At 40.8% G+C, this 23,649-nt stretch overlaps 3 protein-coding genes across 5 annotated transcripts in view; 2 read left to right on the top strand and 1 right to left on the bottom strand.

Moving 5' to 3' along the window:
• The window catches only part of bmper (BMP binding endothelial regulator), a 40,183-nt gene extending 37,753 nt beyond the window's left edge, over positions 1–2,430 (top strand). Inside the window, exons 15-16 of the mRNA XM_031298512.2 lie at positions 323–453; positions 1,240–2,430. Of these exons, the coding sequence (XP_031154372.1) occupies positions 323–453; positions 1,240–1,421 (313 nt within the window). The 3' untranslated portion in view covers positions 1,422–2,430. The remainder of the gene's footprint in view (positions 1–322; positions 454–1,239) is intronic.
• A 2,726-nt stretch (positions 2,431–5,156) lies between these two features.
• Positions 5,157–13,635, bottom strand: eaf1 (ELL associated factor 1). The gene is made up of 7 exons (XM_036006416.1): positions 13,327–13,635; positions 12,860–12,954; positions 11,463–11,599; positions 11,124–11,296; positions 8,515–8,733; positions 7,000–7,065; positions 5,157–6,871 (listed from the first exon to the last, which is right to left on the bottom strand). Exons 1-6 carry the CDS (start codon positions 13,550–13,552, stop codon positions 7,016–7,018), a joined length of 900 nt encoding a protein of 299 aa, XP_035862309.1. The 5' UTR covers positions 13,553–13,635; the 3' UTR covers positions 5,157–6,871; positions 7,000–7,015.
• Positions 12,897–21,822, top strand: LOC116049118 (histone H3.3). 3 transcript variants are annotated; one of them, XM_031298515.2, is made up of 5 exons: positions 12,897–12,965; positions 14,947–15,127; positions 16,426–16,547; positions 18,678–18,752; positions 21,232–21,822. In XM_031298515.2, the coding sequence occupies exons 2-5, from the start codon at positions 15,004–15,006 to the stop codon at positions 21,358–21,360; spliced, it is 450 nt and encodes a 149-aa protein (XP_031154375.1). In that variant the 5' UTR covers positions 12,897–12,965; positions 14,947–15,003; the 3' UTR covers positions 21,361–21,822. The 3 variants fall into 3 exon arrangements, with proteins under 3 accessions (XP_031154375.1, XP_031154374.1, XP_035862310.1); XM_031298514.2 differs by lacking the exon at positions 12,897–12,965 and adding an exon at positions 14,052–14,281; XM_036006417.1 differs by lacking the exon at positions 12,897–12,965 and adding an exon at positions 14,070–14,281 and having other exon boundaries at positions 14,951–15,127.
• The last annotated feature ends 1,827 nt before the right edge of the window (positions 21,823–23,649 follow it).

Raw genomic sequence — 23,649 nt, 5'->3', positions numbered from 1 at the left:
GATAGTCTTAATTAGCTTTGTAGCAACTCATTTGGCCATGGCTTGAATGTAACGGACGTTCATTAATATTAAAAAAGTTACACAATAAAGCTTTAATACATTTAATTTTGTGCAGCTAGCATTTTCTGTAAAACTCACAAATAAAATCAACTTTTACTAAGAATGGTGTAGAATTTACTGACGTAAGTAATTGGAGTAAGATGACCGGGGTGACTGCCAATCCCCGATCAGTTAAAAAATTCCTATATGGGTCCGATCGGGACATCCCTAAAATAAATCGTATTTCGTAATCGTATATCGTTTATTGCCCTGCTCCCTGTAGGTCGTGTGTGACGGACATGTGTGAGTGTCCGGTCCATAAAAACTGCTACTGTGAGTCCTTCATCGCCTACAGCCGAGCCTGCGAGAGGGAGGGAGCGCCCGTCCTCTGGAAGGCCGACACCGCTTGCATGGGTGAGTGACAGCACGCGTGACCTAATCATAATCTCACATGACATGAAAGAGTCAAAGACGAGGTGTGACACACATGAATGTAATATAATTTAAAGTTACCTTTCAGACCACGGATAAGTTTGACTTTTTTTGCTACGCTTACAGTGGTTTAGCAAAGCTCAATAGTCATCTGTACAATAGTTGATTGACTGTTTTGACATTGTGAACACAGAAAGAACAACAGTTCATTCCAAGGAACTAATCTGCTCTTTTTATCAAATAAACTCTGAAATAATGTGACGACCCCTGCTGTGTCTGGCAGTTTACCTGTCTCTCTGACTCTGCAGATAGCTCACCCAGTAAGAGCGTTCGCCCCATGTTGGCTGAGTCCTGCAGCGTCTGCATCTCTCTCCCCCTTTCATGTCTATCCACTGTCACTATAATAAAGGGAAAAGCCCCCAAAAAATAATCTCTTTAAATACACAAGTTCCCCTTAACTAATGTTTGCGCTCTCTCATTTGAAACAACCCTTGGATACTGTCCGATTAATTGATTATTTACTTTGTACATGATTTGTGCAGTTTTAAAGTCAACAATATCTTTGAATTTTAGTGCTTTTGGTTTGATGTAAAGTGGGTTAGTTGGTGCTCTACCAGTGGTTTTATTTACAAGTCTTAAGGCTCTCTTTTGAAGGATGAATATACAGGTTCTGAGTTTGTTTTGTAAGTGTTTCCCCACACTTCCAAAGTCCATCAAATGCGTCAGTGAGCAAAACATTTTTTTTTACCTTCTTTTCCCTTCCTTCAGCCACCCAGTGTAAACATGGCGCTGTGTACGACACCTGCGGACCGGGCTGCACCAAAACCTGCGACAACTGGAACGAGATCGGACCGTGCCACAAGCCCTGCGTGGCCGGCTGCCACTGCCCCGCCAACCTGGTGCTGTTCCAGGGACGCTGCATCAAACCCACGGCCTGCCCCGGGCGGTGACCCATGTGACCCAGGTGGGAGGGAAGGGTGGGGGGGGGGGGGTGGCTAGGTCAGAGACGGTCATTTATAATATCAGAATTAAGGGGCCCAAAGAAGCCGGGAAGAGTTTGGGAGGACACAAAAGGGTCTAAAAAAAAAGTCGACAGATCAGATGCGACAAGGTACTCAGGGTCCAGAGCTATCTGATGTAGAGATACATGCTACGGCGATGGGAGGATGAGCCGCGCCACCACATTCAGCCTCAGACTTCCTTGTGCCTCTTGTAATAAACATGTGCTTTCACGATACCAGTCACCGCCACCGGAGGCGCTAATTTCAAACTTGTGGAAGAAGAACTGAACTCCCGAGAATAAACTCAGGGAGCCTATTTTGGAGATTTTACAGTCTCCACCCTCCTGAGAAACGTTTGCCCATGCTGCCATGGACCCTCGGGAAACTATTTGGGCCAGTGGACTCCTGCTTGAGCCAACATGGCGCCCAAATATCTCTCCCAAACACCCTGAAGTGGGAAACTGAGCATCTGCGTTTGGAATAAGAAGATTCAAAGCAGAAAAACTCTCTGATGCATTGTGTCAAAACTGCCCTCGTGATCTCGATTCAATCATTTCATACTGTAAGCTAGCCAGATTTATATGAAAGACAGACAGCTTTTATATTATTATTGTTCTAATTATTATAATTATTATAATTATTATTATTTGTTGATGTTAATTTATATATCGGTCAAATGACATGTCGTAGCAAGAGCCAGAATCATGGACATAATTGCGTTATGAATGATTTAAAGGGAAACAAAAGCTATTTATGTATTTGTTGTGTTACTGTTTGAAGAGAAATGCCCAAATGTGACTCAGTTGTTGCACCATCGCAGGGAAAAAGTACTGTATTGTAATGTGCTCCGTGTACAGGTTGTTGTGGTTCGTATCAAACTGAAGGTGTTCATCTAAGCATATGTTTCACTTGACGATAATTATTTAAGACCAGCAATATAATCTTTTATCGAAGTTCATTTCTGACTGGTCTTTACTTTCCTCAGTTCTAAAACCTTTAATAATTGTAGGAGAAGGCCCAAAGGTTGCAGGTTCAAACCCCCAAAGGAACTGGAGACATCTGGAAAACTGAAGGAGGAGTTGTACCTTTGAGCAAAGCACCTTTCATTTAATGATTTCCTAGGAAAAAGAAACAACATTCAGAGAGAGAGAGAGAGAGAGAGAGAGAGAGAGAGAGAGAGAGAGAGAGAGAGAGAGAGAGAGAGAGAGAGAGAGAGAGAGAGAGAGAGAGAGAGAGAGAGAGAGAGAGAGAGAGAGAGAGAGAGAGAGAGAGAGAGAGAGAGAGAGAGAGAGGACATACAACAAGGTGCCCCGGCTAGAAAATCAAACCGTGGACGCTGCTGTTATGTGGTATGTATTTTATTAACTTTGGCCAAGAATTGGAAGGCTTTCTACCGGCATTAGACGCTTGTAGGAGTAAGTGGTGGAGGAAGTATTCAGATCCTTTACTTAAGTAAAAGTACTAATACCACACTGTAAAAATACTCTGTAGTGTGTGGTTTCTGTCTCCCCCATGAGGAATTCTCGATGACACGTCCACATGATACAAGCCTTATGTGATTGCGCACCACCCCCACTCCATGCAGTTGCTAGTAGCCAAGGAAGACATGGAGGATTAAAACATGATGGACTCTTCAGAAGAGGTCATTATCTTCACTCGAGTCTCTTTGCACGAATGTTGCCGGACGACACAATCTTCTGAACATAGTCATACTGAGAAACACAGAGAGAGTTGTGTGGAGCTGATAGTCTTAATTAGCTTTGTAGCAACTCATTTGGCCATGGCTTGAATGTAACGGAAAATCATTATTATTAAAAAGTTACATACTAAAGCTTTAAGTAAAAGTATGCAAGTATAATCAGGTATATGTAATTACTCAATGCAGGTAAATAGGACTTTGACTGTTACTGCAACTAATCATTATTTTCATTATGGATTAATCGGACGATTATTTTCTCCATTAATCGATTGATTGGTTTGTAAAAATAGTGAAAATAGTGAGAAATGGCCCAAAGTGACTCCTTCATACTGTTTGTTTTGTCCAACCAACAAACCAAACCTTAACATTATTACTAATACATTATAATTGTTATTATTATTAAAAGGAAAAACTGCAAATCTATACATTCGCAGAGTTTAAACCATGAAATGTTTTTGTACAAAAATGACAAACGATCATCAAAAAAAGTTGCTCTTACAGTCAAACTTTGTATGTTTTCCATGCAAAAATCATCTGTCGGATAAATGTAGCGGAGTAGAAGTAGAAATTGGCATGAAAGGAAAAGACTCAAGTAAAGTACAAGTATCTCAGAGTTGTACTTAAGTACAGTGGTTGAGTAAATGTACTTAGTTTTCCACATTCCACCTCTGGTAAGAGTAAACACAAGCTGATCAAACACCCAATTATCACAATGAAGAGTGAAAACTTTCATTTTAAATTCATTTGCACACTTTTAATACACTTTATATTTGTACAAACACATTTCACATAAACATAGCACTAAGACAAAAACATGAGAACTAAAGAACCAAATACAACAAAGTTCATTTAACAACAGAAGAGTGTTACAGGTATTAGAGGGAATACCACAGAGGAAAGTTAGACTATTGTTCATTCAACCTTCAACCATCACAGTAAACGGGTAACAAATTGAGGATTCTTAAAACTGGTATGGTTTCGAGTACTTTGCGGTTTGTCAGTTCACAGGCATCTTATAACCAGGCCCAAATGGAATCAGCAGATTTTTTTTAAATGAAGTTTTCAGCGGTAATCCAAAATGAAAATCTGCAGAATGTAGCGGACTGTGTGAATCTGCACGGAAATTAAGTAAAAGTCTTGGCATTTTTGCGATGAAACTCTTCGGTAGTGTTTCTGACTTGTGGGATGTTTTGTTGCATTGATAATGAAATACTGTACGACCAGCACCAAATGATATTCACTAACACCCGCGGCTCCTGCAGGTTAGACGAACAAACAATCACTGACGTCACTATGTGTGCACGATAGGGATAGACCGATTATCTGCTGATTATCGGCAGTTTGCAGATGATCAGTATCGGCGTGTTATTTGCCTGATAACCGAAAAAGTTAATGAATTAAAAAGTGTTCTACTTTGGCTCCGCTACAGCTCTGCTCTACTGTCCCTCTGCTTCGGTTTCACTCCCCACTGAGTCTGACTTAATGTCCCGCCCACAACACTATCTGACTACCTTTTACCGTGTATTATGTTTAAACTAGTCTATATCCACGACGTTCCACTTCCGGGATTGCTCCGTCGCCGCCGGAAATTTTGCCGTGTGTCCTTGTTGTCAGTCACCTTCCTCTTTCTTTGTGTTGTAATTTTAAACTCCGGTGGATTTCTGAGGACTATGGTTAACTGCTCCTCAGATCTCTGCAGGGTAAATCCAGACAGCATCTGTCCAATCTGAGTTTTCTGTTGCATGACTAAAACAACTTTTGAACGTACACGTTCCGCCAAAACAAGTTCCTTCCCGAGGCTATTTTGCAGCGGCTCCGTGGCTCCGTGCGGCGCTTAGCACCGCCCTTGACGATTGGTTTTTCTCCCATCCCAGAATGCTATGTGGACTAGCCAGACCCTCCTCCGCATGCAAGACCATGTTGAAAGTTTCTAATTTATTAAATAATTGCTTAAAGCATTTAAACACAGTTTTGAGTTGGAGTGTGTAACATTCCAAAATCTTAATTTTGACTTAAAGATTTTCATTTTCACTGTAATCGCATATCTGTTCCAAATATCGGTTATCGGTTTCATTAACTACTAATAATCGGTATCACTATCGGCCTCGAAAAGCCAGTATTGGTCGATCCCTAATGCACGACAACTCAAACAGTCTCGGCTAAAAGCAAAAATGAAAACATTTACACACCGACGTGACACTGTTACACTGTGAACGCTCCTGCTCTCTGCACATGATGAGGGGCCGTTCACCTCTTTGGCATTTATTCACAAAATGACACATTCATCTTTATGTCCAGACTTTCTGCTGTAAGGCATGGGAAATTCCTACAATATATGTAATATATGAACATGTGGGATCAAAAATAACATGTTCTCTGTTTGATTGGAAAATAAATGAGACGACTGATGAAACAAATAGTGGTCACTTTGAAAATAATACCAGCACTGCCAATAACAGCCGACTCTGCAGCTCAACTGGACTGGGACTTTTTGCCTCTTTTGGCTCATTGTTTTTCTCCAGCTACAAACAGACTGTATGTTTGTATGTTTTATGATATTTTTCTCAGGAGTTGGTGACCAAACTTACATTCAACTGTTGCTACCACGTTAGCCACAACATTATTAGCTCATACATATCAGGTCTGTGTTTCTGTGAGTTTGATTTCGGGGCCTTTTCTGCCCCCTTGTGGTTACAAAACAGATGACAAAATGACAAAATGCAGCTTCTAACAGCTGCTACTTGGCTCCAATGATGTGGCTCTGGATGCCAGAAATCTAAATCAAATCAGGCAGAATCTTAATCAACGGCTATGTGTTGTTATATGCCACGGAATGACTAAACTGAACTCACCATGCCAAAACCTTGAAGTGAAATCATTACAGAACAGCAACCTAAAAGTTCATCTAGTTTTCTGTTGTGAGATAACTGTTTAAAGAACAAGACCAGTACAATTCTGTATTTTTCTTCTTGTCAACAAATCCCACAAAAATTCTAATTATTCATTTCTAACAAATGAAGGTGATATTCATAACTAAGATAATCAGCAGACAGTTTAAAACTATGAAAGTTGAGATTAGGAAGGCACAGAGTACAGCTGATTGTATTGTGCTCCACACTGATCTCAACCCACTAGATAAGCAGACGTGTGTTTTCTTTGATTTGTTGCTGATGTGCAGGCTGCACAGGTTATCTGTGCAATGCTGCAATTTTTGTATTCATAGCGAATTGATAAAAACGATGTGGAGAGGCTTCCCCCCCGCCCCTCCAACCTTCTCTGATGAATAACCAGACAAGGTGAGAGAATGAGGGGTGATATTTTAAGACAATCTATTCCATGTCTTAGCATCAAGACAAAACCCAACAAAAACACATGATACAAGTAGATAAAACTAGCTGCTCTAAGTACAGAAAATATGTATGTGCACTCTAATATATAATCTTCCAAACCTCTCAAGAAAAAGTTTCTTTTTCTAAAAGTCTTGCTATACAAAACAAAATATACATCTAATAAAAATACACTCTTAAAGTCCCGGGCTGGCCAGCTTTAAGGATATACTAAAATCAAATCAGAAATACAGTCAAGCCAAGATATACAGCCGGTGTCAGCTATCACAGCAAAGGAACAAGTCAAGTGCACCAGGCGGAAAGGAGGAGTGTGGAGAGAGAGAGAGAGAGAGAGAGAGAGAGAGAGAGAGAGAGAGAGAGAGAGAGAGAGAGAGAGAGAGAGAGAGAGAGAGAGAGAGAGAGAGAGAGAGAGAGCAAGAGAAAGAGAGAGAGAGAGAGAGAGAGAGAGAGAGAGAGAGAGAGAGAGAGAGAGAGAGAGAGACTGACCAGCAGAGAGTTCAGTCGTCATCACTGTCGCTGCCCGACTCGCTGAGCTGTAGGTCATTTCCTGTGAAGACAAACGGGTTAGAACATCGTTTATTGACGTGTTTCCGGCCATAATTAGACAAACGCTAGTCTCGCATTGTCAGACCTATCTCCACAGCGCTGTGGAGTAAATTAGTCTGGCTACACCACAGATACATTCTGGGATAGGAGCAAAAAAAAAAAACGCTCTGGGTTTGTTTGCATTTCTTTAAACCAATCACAATCGTCTCAGGTGCCGCTAAGCGCCGGACGCAGTGACGGTGACTTTGCAGAATAGTCTCGGGAAGGAACTTGTTTCGGGGGAACATTTGCACCACGCAAAAGAAAACGCCACATAAAATATTATAAATGAATATTATAAATTAAGTTAACTGTTCACACAATACAGTGAGCTATTTAAATTAGCTGGATACATGGTTAAACCTCATTAGCTCTTACCAGTGTATCTCTGCGTGTACTTCGTCCACGGCAATCCCATCAATCAGTCCCAAAACGTCCCAGTTTGAGGAAATGCCGTAAACATATTCTTTGGAAATCTTTACAATCATTCCCCGAAAGAACCAAGCAGGCCTGCCTTGTTCTTCCAAACTTGACATTTTCAGCGTGTAGCTTGCTAGCTCGAAGTTTGTTGTTGTTTCCCGTAGCGAAGGGATTTTGAGAACGGCGACACACAGAGAGAGCGGGGCAAAGCCTGACCGGATGTCAGGCTTCATCTTGGAAACGTGCTTCCATTGATCCAGACTAGACAAATACAAATACTATATCGACAACACTTAATTTCTGAATTGTTCAGGTGCCAATTCAATTCTCTGGTTCAATTCTGCCGGATGTCCCTAGTTTTCGGCCGGACGTCCGGTACCTTCCGCTTTCTTTGTGTTGGCATTCTAAACTCCGGTGGATTTGTGAGGACTATGGTTAACTGCTCCTCAGATCTCTACAGGGTAAATCCAGACAGCTAGCTAGACTATCTGTCCAATCTGAGTTTTCTGTTGCAAGACTAAAACAACTTTTGAACGTACACGTTCCACCAAAACAAGTTCCTTCCTGAGGCTATTTTGCAGAGGCGCCTTGCTCCGTCCGGCCCCAGACGATTGTGATCGGTTTAAAGAAATGGCAATAAACCAGAGCACGTTTTTCTCCCATCCTGGAATGTTGTGTGGACTAGCCAGACCTTTGTCCGCAGCGCTGTGAAGGAAGGTCTGGCAATGCGAGACTAGACAACTATTGACTCGTAGAACTGAGGTGGTATATCTCCATCTCCAGCCTGAACACTAATGATGTGTGTTTACATGCTACGTTACTGGAAATGGGAGAAATGCTCAAACAAAAATATCGAACAAATACGTGTCCTCTCTTCCCTGCCTCTCGCCCGATACAGGCTGGGCATAGCGGGATCAGCAGATGCCCAGGAAATGAAGGCATGGATTCCTTCTCTTACTGGAAAGAAAGCATTTAGCTATGAGATACTCACGGAGTGTGTTCATGAGCTGGTTGTTGCCCTGCTGCCGCTCGGCTCCCCCGTTGGCCACTGGGGGGCGGTTGGGCGAGGTCTGGCTGAGCGGTCGGGGGGCGTCGTGCTCGCCGTCACTGCTGCTGTCGTCGCCGCTCCCTGAGGCGCTGGCCGAGTCTGAGGAGCTGCTGCTGCCGCTGCTGCTCATCTGCTCAATCACCTCCACCTCGGCTCGCAGCTCTGCCAACAGCAGGAACAGCAGGGTTCACGTTAAGACAAAACTCCTTCTAGAGCTGGGCGATATATCCATATTATATCAACGTCGATGTATGAGACTAGATATCCTCTTAAATTCTGGATATCGTGATATGAGACAAGTGTTGTCTTTTCCTGGCTTTAAATGCTGCATAACAGTAAAGTGATGTCATTTTCTGAACTTACCAGACTGTTCTAGCTGTTCTATTATTTGCCTTTACCCACTCAGTCATTATATCCGCATTATTGATGATTATTTATCTAAAATCTCATTGTGTCAATTTTTTGTCAACCCTTTGTTGCCAAATTGTTTGTCAGAAAAACGCGATTATGCGATCGCATAATTCAATGCATAATCAGCCAAAGTCCGCATATTTATGCAGGGGCCGCATTTTTTCAAATACGCCGCACTTTCGACGCATAAATTGCCGATTTCCGCGCAAAATATGCGGGGCTTGCATGATTCCATAATCCCTGCATTTTCGTTGTAAAAAAGTCACATATATCTTAGCAGAAAGTTGAAAAATGTTGCGTTTACTTCACACAAGAGCAGCCATTTCCCTCTGTTGCCATGGGAACGTTATGAAGTGACGTAATTACGCGACGTCAACATCATCGAAAAGCTGCAAACCCCGCGATGAAGCCATGATGAAACCGCAGTTTTTGCAAGTTCCCGCAATTTCATCGCATAAAATTGCATAAATATCCCGCATATTCCATCGCAAGAAAACGTGCCGCATAATCAAGGATTTTTGCCCACAACAATCACAAAAAAACTCATTTTTCTGGAAGGACTGGTCAAAAGTTAAAGCTATAGTGCGTAGTTTCTGTCTCCCCCCATGAGGAATTCTAAGTAATGACGACGAAAACTGTCGGCGCGTCCACGTGACGCAAGCCTTCCGTGATTGCGCACCACCCCCACCCTTCCTCCATGCAGTTGCTAGTAGCCAAGGAGGACACGGAGGATTAAAAAAAACATGATGGACTCTTCAGAAGAGTAATTATCACTTATCATCATCATTCACCCGAGTTTCTGCACGCAAAAGTCACCAGACGCCACAATCTTCTGAACATAGCCATACTGAGAAATACAGAGAGAGTTGTGTGGAGCTGATAGTCTTAATTAGCTTTGTAGCAACTCATTTGCCAATGGCTTGAATGTAACGGATGTTCATTAATATCAAAAAGTTATGCACTTAAGCTTTAACTCTACAATATCGCGGCAATATCGAGATCGATGTATTTGGTCAAAAATATCGTAATATTTGATTTTCTCCAAGTCGCCCAGCTCTACTTCCTTCCTCACCTGATCATCCAAATATTTGTTAAAGGCCATCATACGTGCAATAATAAATAAGGTAACACTTTGTTTTAACCCTCTCTATTTAGCAGATAATGAATGAAAATGACTAACACTGCACACAAACACTTAGAAATGTCCTTATGTCTGCAAACAAATGTTTATGTGGTGCTTATTAATGCTAAATGGAGGGGGGTTAAAGCAAAGTGTTAACTAAAATAATACAGACCAAATCACCGTGACGTTGCGCTAATACAAAAGTCACAGAGTACAGAACTGGCCGTCGATTTACGGAGATATGTGAAATGGGCAAACTCTTTTATTTCTGTTGTCATTTTCAGCCGTAACTGTAACATTTAAAGATATTTAGTTGAACACAGAGGTCCAACCTATCTGATGTCTCTGCTGTGCTTATTTTCTGTACTGTGTTATAGTTCACAAACAGCGACATCTCACTGCTGGTCGGACTGACTGCTAGTTTGGGTGGTGGCATTTTTTTTAGTCTGTGGCCCAACAGGTAAAAAAAAAAAAAAGAGTCTCCAATAGGGCTGGGTATGGTTCAAAAAATGTCAATACCGGTACAAATACCGTAACTTCAATACCGGTTCCTAAGTGATACTTTTTTCGATACCAATTTTATAAAACAAACAGAAATGACAACATTATACATTACAGACATTGTGATTGGGGTCCATATTCTCTGTTCCATGTGTTATAATTACATAATAATAATATTAATAATAATAATGATAATAATAATAAAGATAAAAACCAGATAAAAAGCAAGAACAACACAACCAACAACAATGAAGTAAAATACAAAAAAGAGAGGTAACATAAACTATAAAACACCTGAGAAAAAAAACTATACACACTGTATAAACATACATATACACACACACACACACACACACACATGTTTATGCACATATACATATACACATACATACCTAAAATGGACAAGGCAGGGCGGGATGATAAAACCCAACACCAGTTCAAATGTTCAGAAACGCTTTCCTATGAAAGAAAGTTGTAAGAAGGGTGTTGGGCTCCTGTTGTGGCTGGACCTCCTTACCTCTCTTGATGTCATCGAGCTGAGGCTCTGGGGAGGGATTATCCTTGGAAGGAGAAGGGGAGGTTTTGACCCCGGCCCCGGGCTTGGTGGGGGCCCGGAACTGAGAGCTGGGCTGGCTGGACCGAACCGACTGCTGCTCGATCCGTGCCTGGATCTTACTGCTGCCCTCCGCCCTGAAACGTACACACAAAGCCAATGTCTTTACGCATGTACTGCATGTGGCTGCTGGCCCATCATGTTTGCTTCACTGTTAGTTTTTTATGCATCTGTGACTGCCTGTTTGTCTGCTTCAGTTGTTAGTTTGTATTAGAGGATGGATACCCGAACCAAGCCTCTCACCTGGTTTTCTTGACTTGGATGCTGCTGCTCAGCTTCTCCAGGACGAAGTCCCCTGTGTCGTGATTAATGATGAGCACACAGTCCTTCTGGTACGGCCGCTTGTTTCCTTTGAATACCGTCATGGGAGGCGTGGAGCCCTGGAAGAAGAAGAAGAAGAAGAAGACAAATCGGAATATGTACCGTTTATGTGTTTGCTTTACCAGACCTTATTGTATATACTTAAATGTTTCTTCTTCAGAGTGATTCATCATAAGGGAACATGGGCTTGGTTGTTTGCAATTAACAAAACAATGAAATTCACATAATCCTTTTCAAAGCATTTACAATTGATCCTCGTTTGGGACTGACTTTCTGAAAACAGACACTAGCTGCTCTGCTTTCTTTACAGAAAGGCTTCACTTAACCAGTGGTGGAATGGAACTAAGTAGGGATGCACCGATCTGACTTTTTCAGTCCCGATACCGATGCCCGTCTTTGTGTATCTGTTGATACCCGATACCGATCTGATACTGTTGTTGAATTAATAATACACTGTACACCTTCCACCTTATACCTTCCTTCCACCATGTGCAAGAGACTAAAGGCACCAGACTTTCCTAACTCAACATGACTTTCCTAACTTAGACAAAATAACATAGATGGAATGTATTGAATTCTTATTTATTTGTACACTCAACTCTTCCAGCATGTGACACACGTGTGACAGAGGGAAAAAAAAACTAACAAAACTGGATCGGCCCGTGAATCTGTTAATTATTCCGATCCAGCTATTTTGTCAATATTGGGGCCGATATCTGATCTTAATATCGGATTGGTGCACCCCTAGAACTAAGTACATTTACTCAAGTACTGTACTTAAGTACAACTTTGAGGTACTTGTACTTTACTTGAGTATTTTCTTGTCATACCACTTTCTACTTCTACTCCGCTACATTTCAGAGAGAAATATTGTACTTTTTACTCCACTACATTCATCTGACAGCTTTAGTTACTTTACAAATTAAGATATTTGCACACAAAACACACATAGTTAATAAAATACGATGTTTTATCATAAATTAAATTACCCAACAATATAACGGCCTACAAGTCCAGCTGAAATGATAGAAGATTAAATACTTAGTTGATTGACAGAACTGTTTGGATTGTTTCCAGTTTCTAAAATGTGTGGGTTTTTCTGCATTGGGTACTTTTACTTGTAATACTATAATTTCATTGTCCTGATGATAATTACATACTTTTACCTAAGTAACATTTCCAATGTAGGACTTTTACTTGTAACAGAGTATTTTTGCAGTGTGTTGTTAGTACTTTTACTGAAGTAAAGGATCTGAATACTTCTTCCACTCCTTCACTTAACAACCAGTGAACCAGAGGAGAACAGCAGACAGTCTTACCGGAATGTGAGGTAACGTGATAGTAACTTCATCTCCTTTCCCAACTTGTAGCTCTCCCTCGCAGCTTGTGTCGATAGACGCTGGTTTGAAGTCATCTGAAAATGAAGTAAAGGAACTTTTGCACATTGCCTCAACATTTTTGCACATCCTGCAAAAAGCCACACTGCCTCGTTTTCTTAGTATACTAAAACAGTTATACTTTGCTTTGTTGTTTATTTCCTTTTAATATGTTTATGTATGCGCCTTGTAGGTGTTAGGGTTAATCCTAGTCTGATTCTGTAAACATTCCTGTAACGTTAAAGCAGTGGGTGTACACGATATTATCTATGCAAATGACTTCATTTATGTATTCACCTAATTGGCTAGGTTATGTAAGAGACAGCCTCCCTGTCCATGTGAGCGAACTAATCCCACACAACAACTAATTTAAGATTATTTAAACACATAACGCGTGTTTTCATACTCACATCTGATAGTATGAAAGGAAGATTTTGGCCTCTTCTCAAAGCTTTCTCCGAGCTTCAAAACATGCTCCTCTTTGTCCAACAGCGGATTCGTACTCCCGTTCATGTCTCGGTTTGTTTTAAAATGTTGAAAATTCACATGTATGTCAAATTTTCCAAAGAGCCGGACTGTATGTGGTAACTTCGGAGAGATTCGAACAAGAAGCCAACTATAACACAAAGTTAGCATACAGTAGCTGTTAGCTACCCGTTAGCAAAACATCCCCTACGTCACTTGGCCACTCCTTTTCCGCTTTTGGTCCCTCAATCAAATGCATCCGAAAACAATGCCGCATCCAGTGGTATCGGAATAATAGGAACAAATAATTACCAACTGGATTCACGTCCGCCTCAAATCGGAACAACAACTAGGAAAGTCGGCGAAATTTGTGCTACACCACTTGCCGAGTTGGCGTCATATTTGTATATATCCATGGTATTACGCAGTAACATGGCTGACGAAAGTGAATTAATTTGATTGTAAAAATGTATGTATCAATTCACGTATTGCATATGATTTTTTTGCTCACATATAATTTGTAATATTGTATCAGATTGTAACGTAACCGTTAATCTGGAAAGAAATACTGGGATTCGAGAAACACTTGAATGCAGCATATGTTAAAAAAAAGAAAAAAGAAAGAAAGGAGAGCGTGGTATCATCAAACACCTTCACCGATCCCTGATGTGTATCCTCTCGCTCACATCCCCGCCCATTTAGCGAGTTCCGATAACTCTCAACAAGCGCTCCCAAAACAGTTTCTCCCGCCCACTAGTTGCAAGCTGATTGGATAAGACGGTGAAGAGGCGTCGTTTGAATTTCAGTTCAGTTCATGTTTTTGTTGTATGTGAGAACTGCTTGTTCGGTTTCCTGTATTTTATAAAACATTGAACTCGGGAATATTGTTCAACATCACGGGTACGTTTACAATTACTATGTTGGGTTAAGAAATGTTAAAAGCGAGTTAATATGACGGTGTAAACGTAAAATAACACCTTAAAAGTTACCCGACCTTTAAAGCGACTATGGAGCGAACGCTAACGTTAGCTGTTTGGCTATATATCTAACGTGGTAACCAGTTAGCTTGCAGCAATTATCTCCTGAAATATCCAGTAACGTTATGCTTGACTTAAATTTGTAGAAGACAAGTTTTGTATACAAAGTGTCTTAAGATGATAATAATACACTAACTTACAGACTTACTTTCAAGTCAATATTTATAGTCCTTTCTGCAATACATATAGTTATGTTAACGTAACTTACAGCATAGAAAGGTTAACGTTAGACTGTTGTTTCTGCTAATGGCTCTCCCTGTGCTATGGTTGATATGACATTTGAACTCCCCATGGAGGACGTAGCTAGTTACCCATCGGGGAGAGTGATGACTAAAGTACAACACCTAACGTTAGATGAGAAAACCTATTTTAGCTTATCATTGGTATATGTAATGCTAGCTATATTTTAGGTATAACCAGCAAATGAGAAGATTTAATGGAATAAAAAGTATCCATCTCCTATAAAGAGATGATTTGAAGGTTTGGTTTGTGATTGATGAAGCATGTCATGTCCTCAATCTTTCACAGACAGACTTTGGCTGCAGCAGTTTTCCTCCGGTGGTCCTGAGCTGTGTGTTGGAGGCGATGCGTCATGATGATTCATCTGCCAGCCGTCGGAAGGGCAAAACCCCTCAACGCCGACCCCCGCTGCCGGCCCCAGGGGCCTCCCGTTCAACATCCCGGTCCCCAAGACTGAGTGGAGCTTCAAGTGAGAGCCATTGAAGTAGCACGGCAGACCTTTAAACTTGTTCTTTTTTTTCAGTCACAGAAATAAGCCACTGCTTTTATCAAAACTAAAAACAAGTAACCTTTTGAAAAAAACAAGGCGGGTCATTTAACTAGTATTTAAAAACATGTCGATAAGATAAAACTAATTTTATTTTTATCCGACATGTCTAAAAAGTATTCCTGCTGGTGATTGGTGAAGTAACATTAAGAATATTTGACCTGTTTGTCAAATAGTCTCCTCATTCTTTTAGAGCAAACTCAGTTTCCCAGAGGGCCACACTGGAAATGAGAATCACATCAAGGGCCAGACACGTAGAGTTTATTGACATTCTTTATTTAAGAAAAAAAGTCGAATATTTTGACTGTATGATTGCATGACTCATGTACTGTAGTCTTCTCACTTACATTGTGGGCCTCATAAAGCCCCAAAAAAGTTCCTCAGCCAAATACGTTGAATAAAGCACCAAAAAAGTTGTGAAAAGGCCGAAAAAAGACGTCAGAATTGTCTGAAAAAGTGACAAAAACATCAGAAAGTGCCAAAAACATCGTTAAAAGCGCCAAAAAATGTCCGGAAGAGTGGCAAAACATTGAGTAAAGCGTCAAGAAAAATGTCTAAAGCATTGAAAAAAGCGCATAAACTGCTGGAAAAGGCGTCAAAAATATCGAAAAAAGCAACAAAAATGTAAAAAATAAAATAAAAAAAACTAGGTGGGCCTAAATTTATTGTGAATCTAAATTGAAATGTTGGCCGGATCAAAACCTGCAAGGGGCCGGATTTGGGCCTTGAGTTTGACACGTGTTTTAGAGGGCTCTAGTCTCGCATTGCCAGACCTTCCTCCACAGCTCTGCGCAGGAAGGTCTGGCTAGTCCACACAACATTGCATAGGAGAAAAACGTGCTCTGGTTTATTGGCATTTCTTTAAACCAATCACAACCGTCTCGGGTGGCGCCGAGCGCCATATGGAGCAACGGTGCCTCTGCTAAATAGCCTCGGGAAGGAACTTGTTTTGGTGGAACATGTGTACGTTCAAAGGCTGTTTTAGTCGTGCAAAAGAAAACTCAGATTGGACAGATAGTCTAGCTAGCTGTCTGGATTTACCCTGCAGAGATCTGAGGAGCAGTTAACCATAGTCCTCATAACTTCATCGACTGGAGTTTAGAACGCCAACACAAAGAAAGCGGAAGGTAACGGACATCTGATGTTGTCGATATAGACTAGAGGAAAGCCTACCTTCTCTGCCATCACAGCTAACACTCTACACACTGTGTGTTTTGCAGGGCAGCCCCCTGCGTCTCCCAAGAAGAGAAGGTTTCGACCAGGGACCAGGGCCTTAATGGAGATCCGCAAGTACCAGAAGAGCACCGATCTTCTGCTCAGGAAGGGACCCTTCTCTCGCCTGGTGAGTCAAACAGAAGCAAACCACGAGAAGAGTACGATAGCTGCACCAAGTGTCTCTTTGTGTGTGAACGGGAGTAAGACTCAGCATGTTTTCTGGGTCGGGGCGCTCCTGTTAACCTGACTCCGCCAGATGGATTTTCTCGGCATATCCATCTGGGAACTTTCCGTTGGAGAACTTTTGGGAAGGGGCGAAAATACTGGTTAGCTGATTGGATAAACCATCTGTCTATCACCACCTGTGTTGGTGATAGACGGGCCAAATCAACCAATCAGATCAACGATTAGAGGTGCAACGATGAATCGATTAATCGATTAGTTGTCAACTATTAAATTAATCGCCGACTATTTTGATAATCGATTAATCGTTTGAGTCATTTTTTTTTTTTTTATTAAAAAAAAAATCAGATTTCTCTGATTCCAGCTTGTTAAATGTGAATATCTTCTAGTTTCTTCTCCCCTTTGTGACAGTAAACTGAATATCTTTGAGTTTTTGACAAAACAAGACATTTGAGGACGTCATCTTAGGCTTTGGGAAACACTGATCCACATTTTTCACCATGTTTTGACATTTTTATAGATCAAACAACTAATCGATTAATCGAGAAAATAATCGACTATGAAAATAATCGTTAGTTGCAGCCCTATCAACGATATATCAAACTCTTGCCGAAACCAGTCGGGAGAGCAAAAACATCTTTTCCTCCGAGAAAAGCCTCCAGTGCCGTTTTTTTTGCTCTTTTTTTCAATGAAGGAATACTTTCTAATTCGGATAAAACTTGCGCGATAGCTACGCTCATCTCATCCGTGGAAGCCGCCATGTTGTTGAGACTGAACAGTCGCCCCCGAGCCGTTTTGGGCACCACCTAAGCTGAATGGATCAGGATGTAAAATCAGTGTGAGCATCAGAACTAACTAAATTACGTTTCTCAGATCCAGTGATTGTAGTCGGCCCCCAGTGGACTTCTTTAGCAAGTTTTGTCTTAAAGCTTTCTGAGTGTTACTTATGTATTATCTGCTCTAGCCTTTTCAACGTTTTAGACACAGATATGGTAATAAAAATGCTCCAAAGTGATGTGAAATTTCATTTTTCTTTTTATTGAAAAACATGACATATTCTTGAGGGAGGACACTTAAACCCCCCTGTCAAATACGTTCACTTAAGTCTTCAACAAACTGAGAGAAAACACAACGTGGGGAAAACGGAGTCCTCGGTTTGGGAGCACCTCCTAAAGGCAGGTATCGGGGAGAGGCAGAGATGCGTCTGGTGTACGTAGTGTCTGAACCCGCTAGGGCTGCACGATATGAGGAGAACATGCGATCTGCGATAACGCTGTTGAATATCGCGATAACGATATTACTTGTGATAAATAAACAGATATTAAAGTGTACTCAGTTCTGCAGCTTTCAGTATTCTGCTAAAATACAACAAATTGCTAATTGAATTTATAACAAATGAGAGGAAATCATTTCCAACATTCTTTTATTGGACAAATTGATCATTGAATTAAATATAAAACGCACCACTAAAAAAAAAGAACATTTTAAAGTGCAGTTTTTACTGATATTTTCAAAGAGTGTCTTTGGCGATATGTCGCAGCCTTTTGCGATATGTTAATTGCGCCAGTTGATATTGCGATGACGATAAAAAAATCTATATATTGTGCAGCCCTAGAACCTCAGACTCAGCTCGATTTGTGGCAGTTCTCATTAATATTCAACGAGCTAAGCTGCTTGACTCTGATTGGCTAACAGCTAGGATCCTTTACCCAGCGCAACTGGTCGAGCTCATGAATAGTAATGAGCTCAGACAACACCACGTCAGACTGACCAGCTTGTGTAATTGGCCTGATTTCTCCGCTTAGTTCTTTTCAGTGGCTAGTGCTTCACATTCACAACATAACACAAACACACATGGACCTAACATATTTCAAAAAATTCAAGTAAAAACGGTTTTGTGTGGCAGGGTACCTTTTTTTTTTTTTTTCTTTAAGAAAAAAAATTGATGTTGTCATGAGTCGTATCTCTCGCCTGTGTCCCGCTCGCCCCAGCTGGTCTGAAAAAGCATAATTTTCTCTCACCTGTGTGACTGCAGTCTTGATTGATGAAATCTCGGTTCCGTGTCTTGGTTCAGGTCCGTGAGGTGTGCCAGAGTTTTTCCCGTGACGCTCTCCGATGGCAGGTCTACGCTCTTCTGGCCCTGCAGGAGGTAAGCACTTGCCTCCACCACCAAGCTAACATTCTGTCATTCTTAGCAGTGCAAATGATTCAATAGATAAATAATAATAATCATTTTATTCATAGAGCATATTTCAAGCCATAAGCATTCAGATTGAGGATTTCACCCAGGGATACAAGTATGACTAGGCCTGCCTGTGTGGAACATATTGTGTTCTTGGTGTCACCCCCTCTGGTTTAAATGAGATCATTAGACGTTCATAATCAATGTTTGACCATCATACAACAATTTCAAAGAATGAAATATACACAACGTATAGTACATCTCATTCACTGCACTTAAAGCGGTATGTTTCCGTATTGTCTGAAAAATGTAATTTAGCTACTAGTTATTGAAGCTGCATTTATTGTTTTCACTGAGCAACGTGAGCATTCATTTGGTGTCTTGTCTGTGTCCACCTGATGAATGCAAATTCAGTGTTCACTCTCCTTTTTAGTTCTGGTTTGATCCCCAACCACTCCTGAGAAAAATATCTGTCGCTTTTAGGGTTGGGTATCGTTTTCTTTTCTTTTTTTCTTTTTTTTTTTTTTGGTGCTAAAGCGGTACTTTTAAAACGGTGCCAGTGCCTAAACAGTGCCTGAACCGATACTTTTTAAGAAAGTGGAAAAAAAAGAAGGGTACTAAACTACAGTCAGCGACATTTAAGAAAAAGGCCTGTTATTGCTAAGGCCATATGGTCAAAATGAAATGATTTAATAATATAGTAATAACTATAACAATAACGTATTTCACTAGTAAATTGCTGTTGAACGACAAAAACAACCACCAGATGGGAAAAGGGCATTTAACAACAACTTTGAATGCACCGCGAGGCTACTAGGTTCAGGTGTGTTGTTTTTCCGACAACGGCAGCTGCAGACTGTTAACGTCCCGCTGTTGGAATCCTCTACGGGGAAATACCGTCCCACTTTACACTGTTTAGCTGTCAGCATTTTAACTGTGTTTAATCCAGCTGCTAGCTAACTGTAAGCTAACGTTAGCTGCTGTTGAGTGTAGTAAGAGCTAGAGCTTAGATCGGCCCAAAAAAATCAAGCCCGAACCTACCCGAGCCCGAGCACGTTGTGTCCGAGCCCGGCCCGGCCCGACACATTAACTGTAATTATGAGCCCGAGCCCGATTTAAACCCGACATTTTTTTAATACGTGGGCCGTTATAACTGACGTTCTCAACTACAATTCTAAGTTGTTTGAACTGCAGAAATCTGTTTAGAATAATACAACAAGGACGAAGCATGTAAACTGCTGTTAGTTTATTCAGAATGGAACGGATCGCAAATGGATCTGAATGAAGAAACGTAAAAAAAAGAAACGATGATGAACAACATATTGTTGTCACTGCCCATGACTTGTTTAAACTGCTTCCATACCTCTGACTTTCCTCCACACTTGCTCAAAGGTAATTCTCCTGTTTTTCTTTTTTTCTTTACATCTTCAAGCTCCATGTTGCACTAAAGATACACAATACAGCACACAGCAGGCCCGGTGTGATGCGTGCGAGAGGAGGAGACTCCGTGCATGAAGTGCTGCATTTTGTAACTGCAGCCTAAATTTTGTACACATTTGTTACTTTTATATAGCTTATATATACATATTTATAATAGTTCTGATTATGGCATAGCTTTCTCCCCACCCAATTAGGCTAAATAGGTAATGGATAAAAAAAAAAATGCTTGATCAAGGGTCCGGCCCGGCCCGAGGATAGTGGCGGAAATAACGGCCCGAGAATCTAAACTCTAGTAAGAGCATCAGAGAGCAGCGCAGACATATCAGTAGCACTGGAATGAGGCACCAAAATCCGCGTTGCTATTCGTTCCGGTAGATACCTGTCGTTATGTCGTTACGGGACGCTCCACAAAATAAACGCAATATTGCATACTTATCGCGACACTTTCGATATAATATTGCGCAACGTGATATTGCGTTAACGATATTGAGTCGCTATATCATGCACCCCTAGACTGAACCATACCATAAGTGGGCAGAGGAACTGCAAAATCAGATGATTATTTCTCTGTGGGTTCGTCACTATGAGCGCCCCCCCTTTCAGGTTACATGAAGACTCATTGTCAATATAGAAATATTGATTAGTGCAGCTTTGATGTTTAAATGTAAATCTAATTATTTGATTCTCTGTTTAGGTTTTTGGCTTCACTGGTTACTTTTTATAAACAATATTTTTGAATGACTATTCATAAAGATTGATACACTTTCATGTGATCTGCGTGATGAATACAGTGCCTGGTGATGTTTTTTTTTTTTTTTTTTTAAACTATTAAGTCATAGACTACAACCCAGTGTTGTACATTGGGCCTATTTGCATTTAGAATAAGAGACTGACAGCCACGTCCTAAACACACCGAGTCGTCCATAAAAACGAGCTGAAGTCAAAAAGCTAATTTCTTTGATTTCACATCATCTGGTGTTCTTCCTCCTCCTCCTCATCCCTCCAGGCTGCAGAGGCGTTTCTTGTCATGTTGTTCTCCGATGCAAACCTGTGTGCGATCCACGCCAAGCGGGTCACGCTGTTCCCCCGGGACATCCAGCTGGCCAGGAGGATCCGCGGGGTGGACAACATGTAAAATCAACACAGGACAGAGTGGACAAGCAAGCCACAGCAACAGGAAGGACTTTTACAGGAGGATTTTTAATTGCCCTCTTTCCACTTCAGTCTGTTCTGAGACTGCGATACTGCTTATAATGTGTTTAAACGGGATAACTGTTTTAAAAATGTTATAATTTTTATACTATATTTTTTGGAATTTGGGTTACTAAGTTCTTGGGAAACGAAATCATTTGACTTGGCAGATCATCACAGGTTTTTATTAAAAGATAACAAGTTCAAGTTACCGACTTTTAACAGTCAGAAAATAATCCCTGTCAAGCAGTTGTATTTTTATACTTGTGTACTTTTTTTGCATAATGTGTTAGTTTGATCCCTCACTGTTTTATTGCTTTTGATATATTATTGATGTGTACATATTGTTCCACATTCATGTGAACTTACTTTGTTAATAAACCGTAAGATTTGTTTCTATTACGTACCTGATGTCTTATTTTGGTTTGTACACATTCCGTCTCATTGTGTCTCTTTGTATGATGTCACAACTAACGTACCGGTCATGTTCTTTCAGTTAAACAGAAAAGTTGCATCGTCAGCCGGCTGTAACAGTTGATGGTGAGGGTGCTAAACCTGCTCTCAATTTAGGTTCTGTAACTGTGATTTGTCGAGGACAAATTATATTGCTCATATTATGCTTTTTCCTTTTCCTTTTATAGTGTTATATATATATATTTTTTTTTGTCCATGTTATAGGTTTACAAAGTGAAAAAGCCCAAAGTCCACCCCAAAGGGACTTACCATCTCCAACAGAAAACACTGTTCACAAACTGCTCCAAACAGCTCTATTGTAGTCCAGCCTTTACTTCAGAGACAAATGAGCGTCACTTTGTAACACGTTATAATGCTCGCCTAGCTGCTAGCATGGCACTCCCTCATACTCTGCTTCTGCCTGGCTAGTAGTCCTTACCTAGCTACTGCGCATGTGCGACTCCCAACAAAGATGGAACAGAAGAGTGATGCCTCACTCTGTAGCTTAAGGCTCTGACACACCAACCCAACGGCCAACCGTCGGCAGAAAAGGCAGACTGCCTCCCCGAGTTGGTCAAAAAAGTGCCTCCGAACGCACCGAAACGTCATTTCCGGGTTAGCACTCCACCAATCAGATTGGTCATTGAGTCCGACTGCCCACCCACCGATTCAAAATGTCAAATCGGCCAAAATGAAGGCCGACGGCTCCTCCGGCTGACGACGGCACGGCTCAACACACAGGGTGAAAAGAGGACCTGCAGCAATGTGCAGTACAACAAAAATATGGTGTTTTTTGAAAATTAAACCACATAAACCTATTCCTTTTAAATACAATTATGAACCTGAAAATGAGCATAATATGAGCACTTTAAGATGCATCATACGACCTAGCTATTTTCTGGCTTTAACTGTATTTAACCTGTTTTTTTCATCTGATTCCCTGAGTTTAAATTGTGTTTGTCTATTTTAATATTGCTTTATTTCCACATCATCCATGAACTATATATATCTTTATGCTTGTATGTGTAAACTTACATGTATATTTTTGTGACGCACTTTGGTGTAAAATCTGTTTTTAAGTGCTATATAAACAAACCAAAAAATGATGAAGCAGCGGGTCGGTGAGCAGAGACAAAGGAGTGAAAGAAGAGTGGTTTTACCCCACAGAAGACTCCTAAAAGCAGGGAGGTGTTTGTGGTTACGAAAGAAGCTCAGGACGTCATGGAGCTGGTGGGGACTTCTTAAAATGATCTCAAAATACATGTTATAGTTCACAGGCAGCCAGTGATGAGATTGTTAAATGGGGTAAACTCTGTTTAGTTTTGGTGAGGTCCTGGCTGCAGTGTTTTGAATAGGGCTACAAAATTAATCGCAATTGTATCGAAATCGCAATATGAAATAGTGCAATATCCAAATCGCAGGGGGGCGGAATATTTGTCAAACCATTGTGAATGAAGTATTGTGGTGCTGCAGAGATGTCCCGGCCTACAAATCCTATCTTACAGACTAAAGAAAAAAATCTTTGTTTGGTGCAGATCCTCGCAAAAATCACACTATGATCATTTTAATTTCTTTCAATGTTAATAATTTTCAATGAAAATGAGAATAATGATACAAAAACGATTATTCTCTCCAATATCGGGAATCATATCACAGTATCTTCGCAATTAGATATTTTCCTCATATCGTGCAGCCCTAGTTTTGAACCAGTTGTAGTTGTTAAATCAGGTTCTTGAATGGTGTGTTGCTGGTAAATATATTTTCCTAAAAATGGTTGAAA

Source organism: Sander lucioperca, chromosome 10 (assembly GCF_008315115.2).
Source record: "Sander lucioperca isolate FBNREF2018 chromosome 10, SLUC_FBN_1.2, whole genome shotgun sequence".
NCBI classification, from domain to species: Eukaryota; Metazoa; Chordata; class Actinopteri; order Perciformes; family Percidae; genus Sander; species Sander lucioperca.
This window is presented reverse-complemented; position numbering and strand designations above follow the sequence as displayed.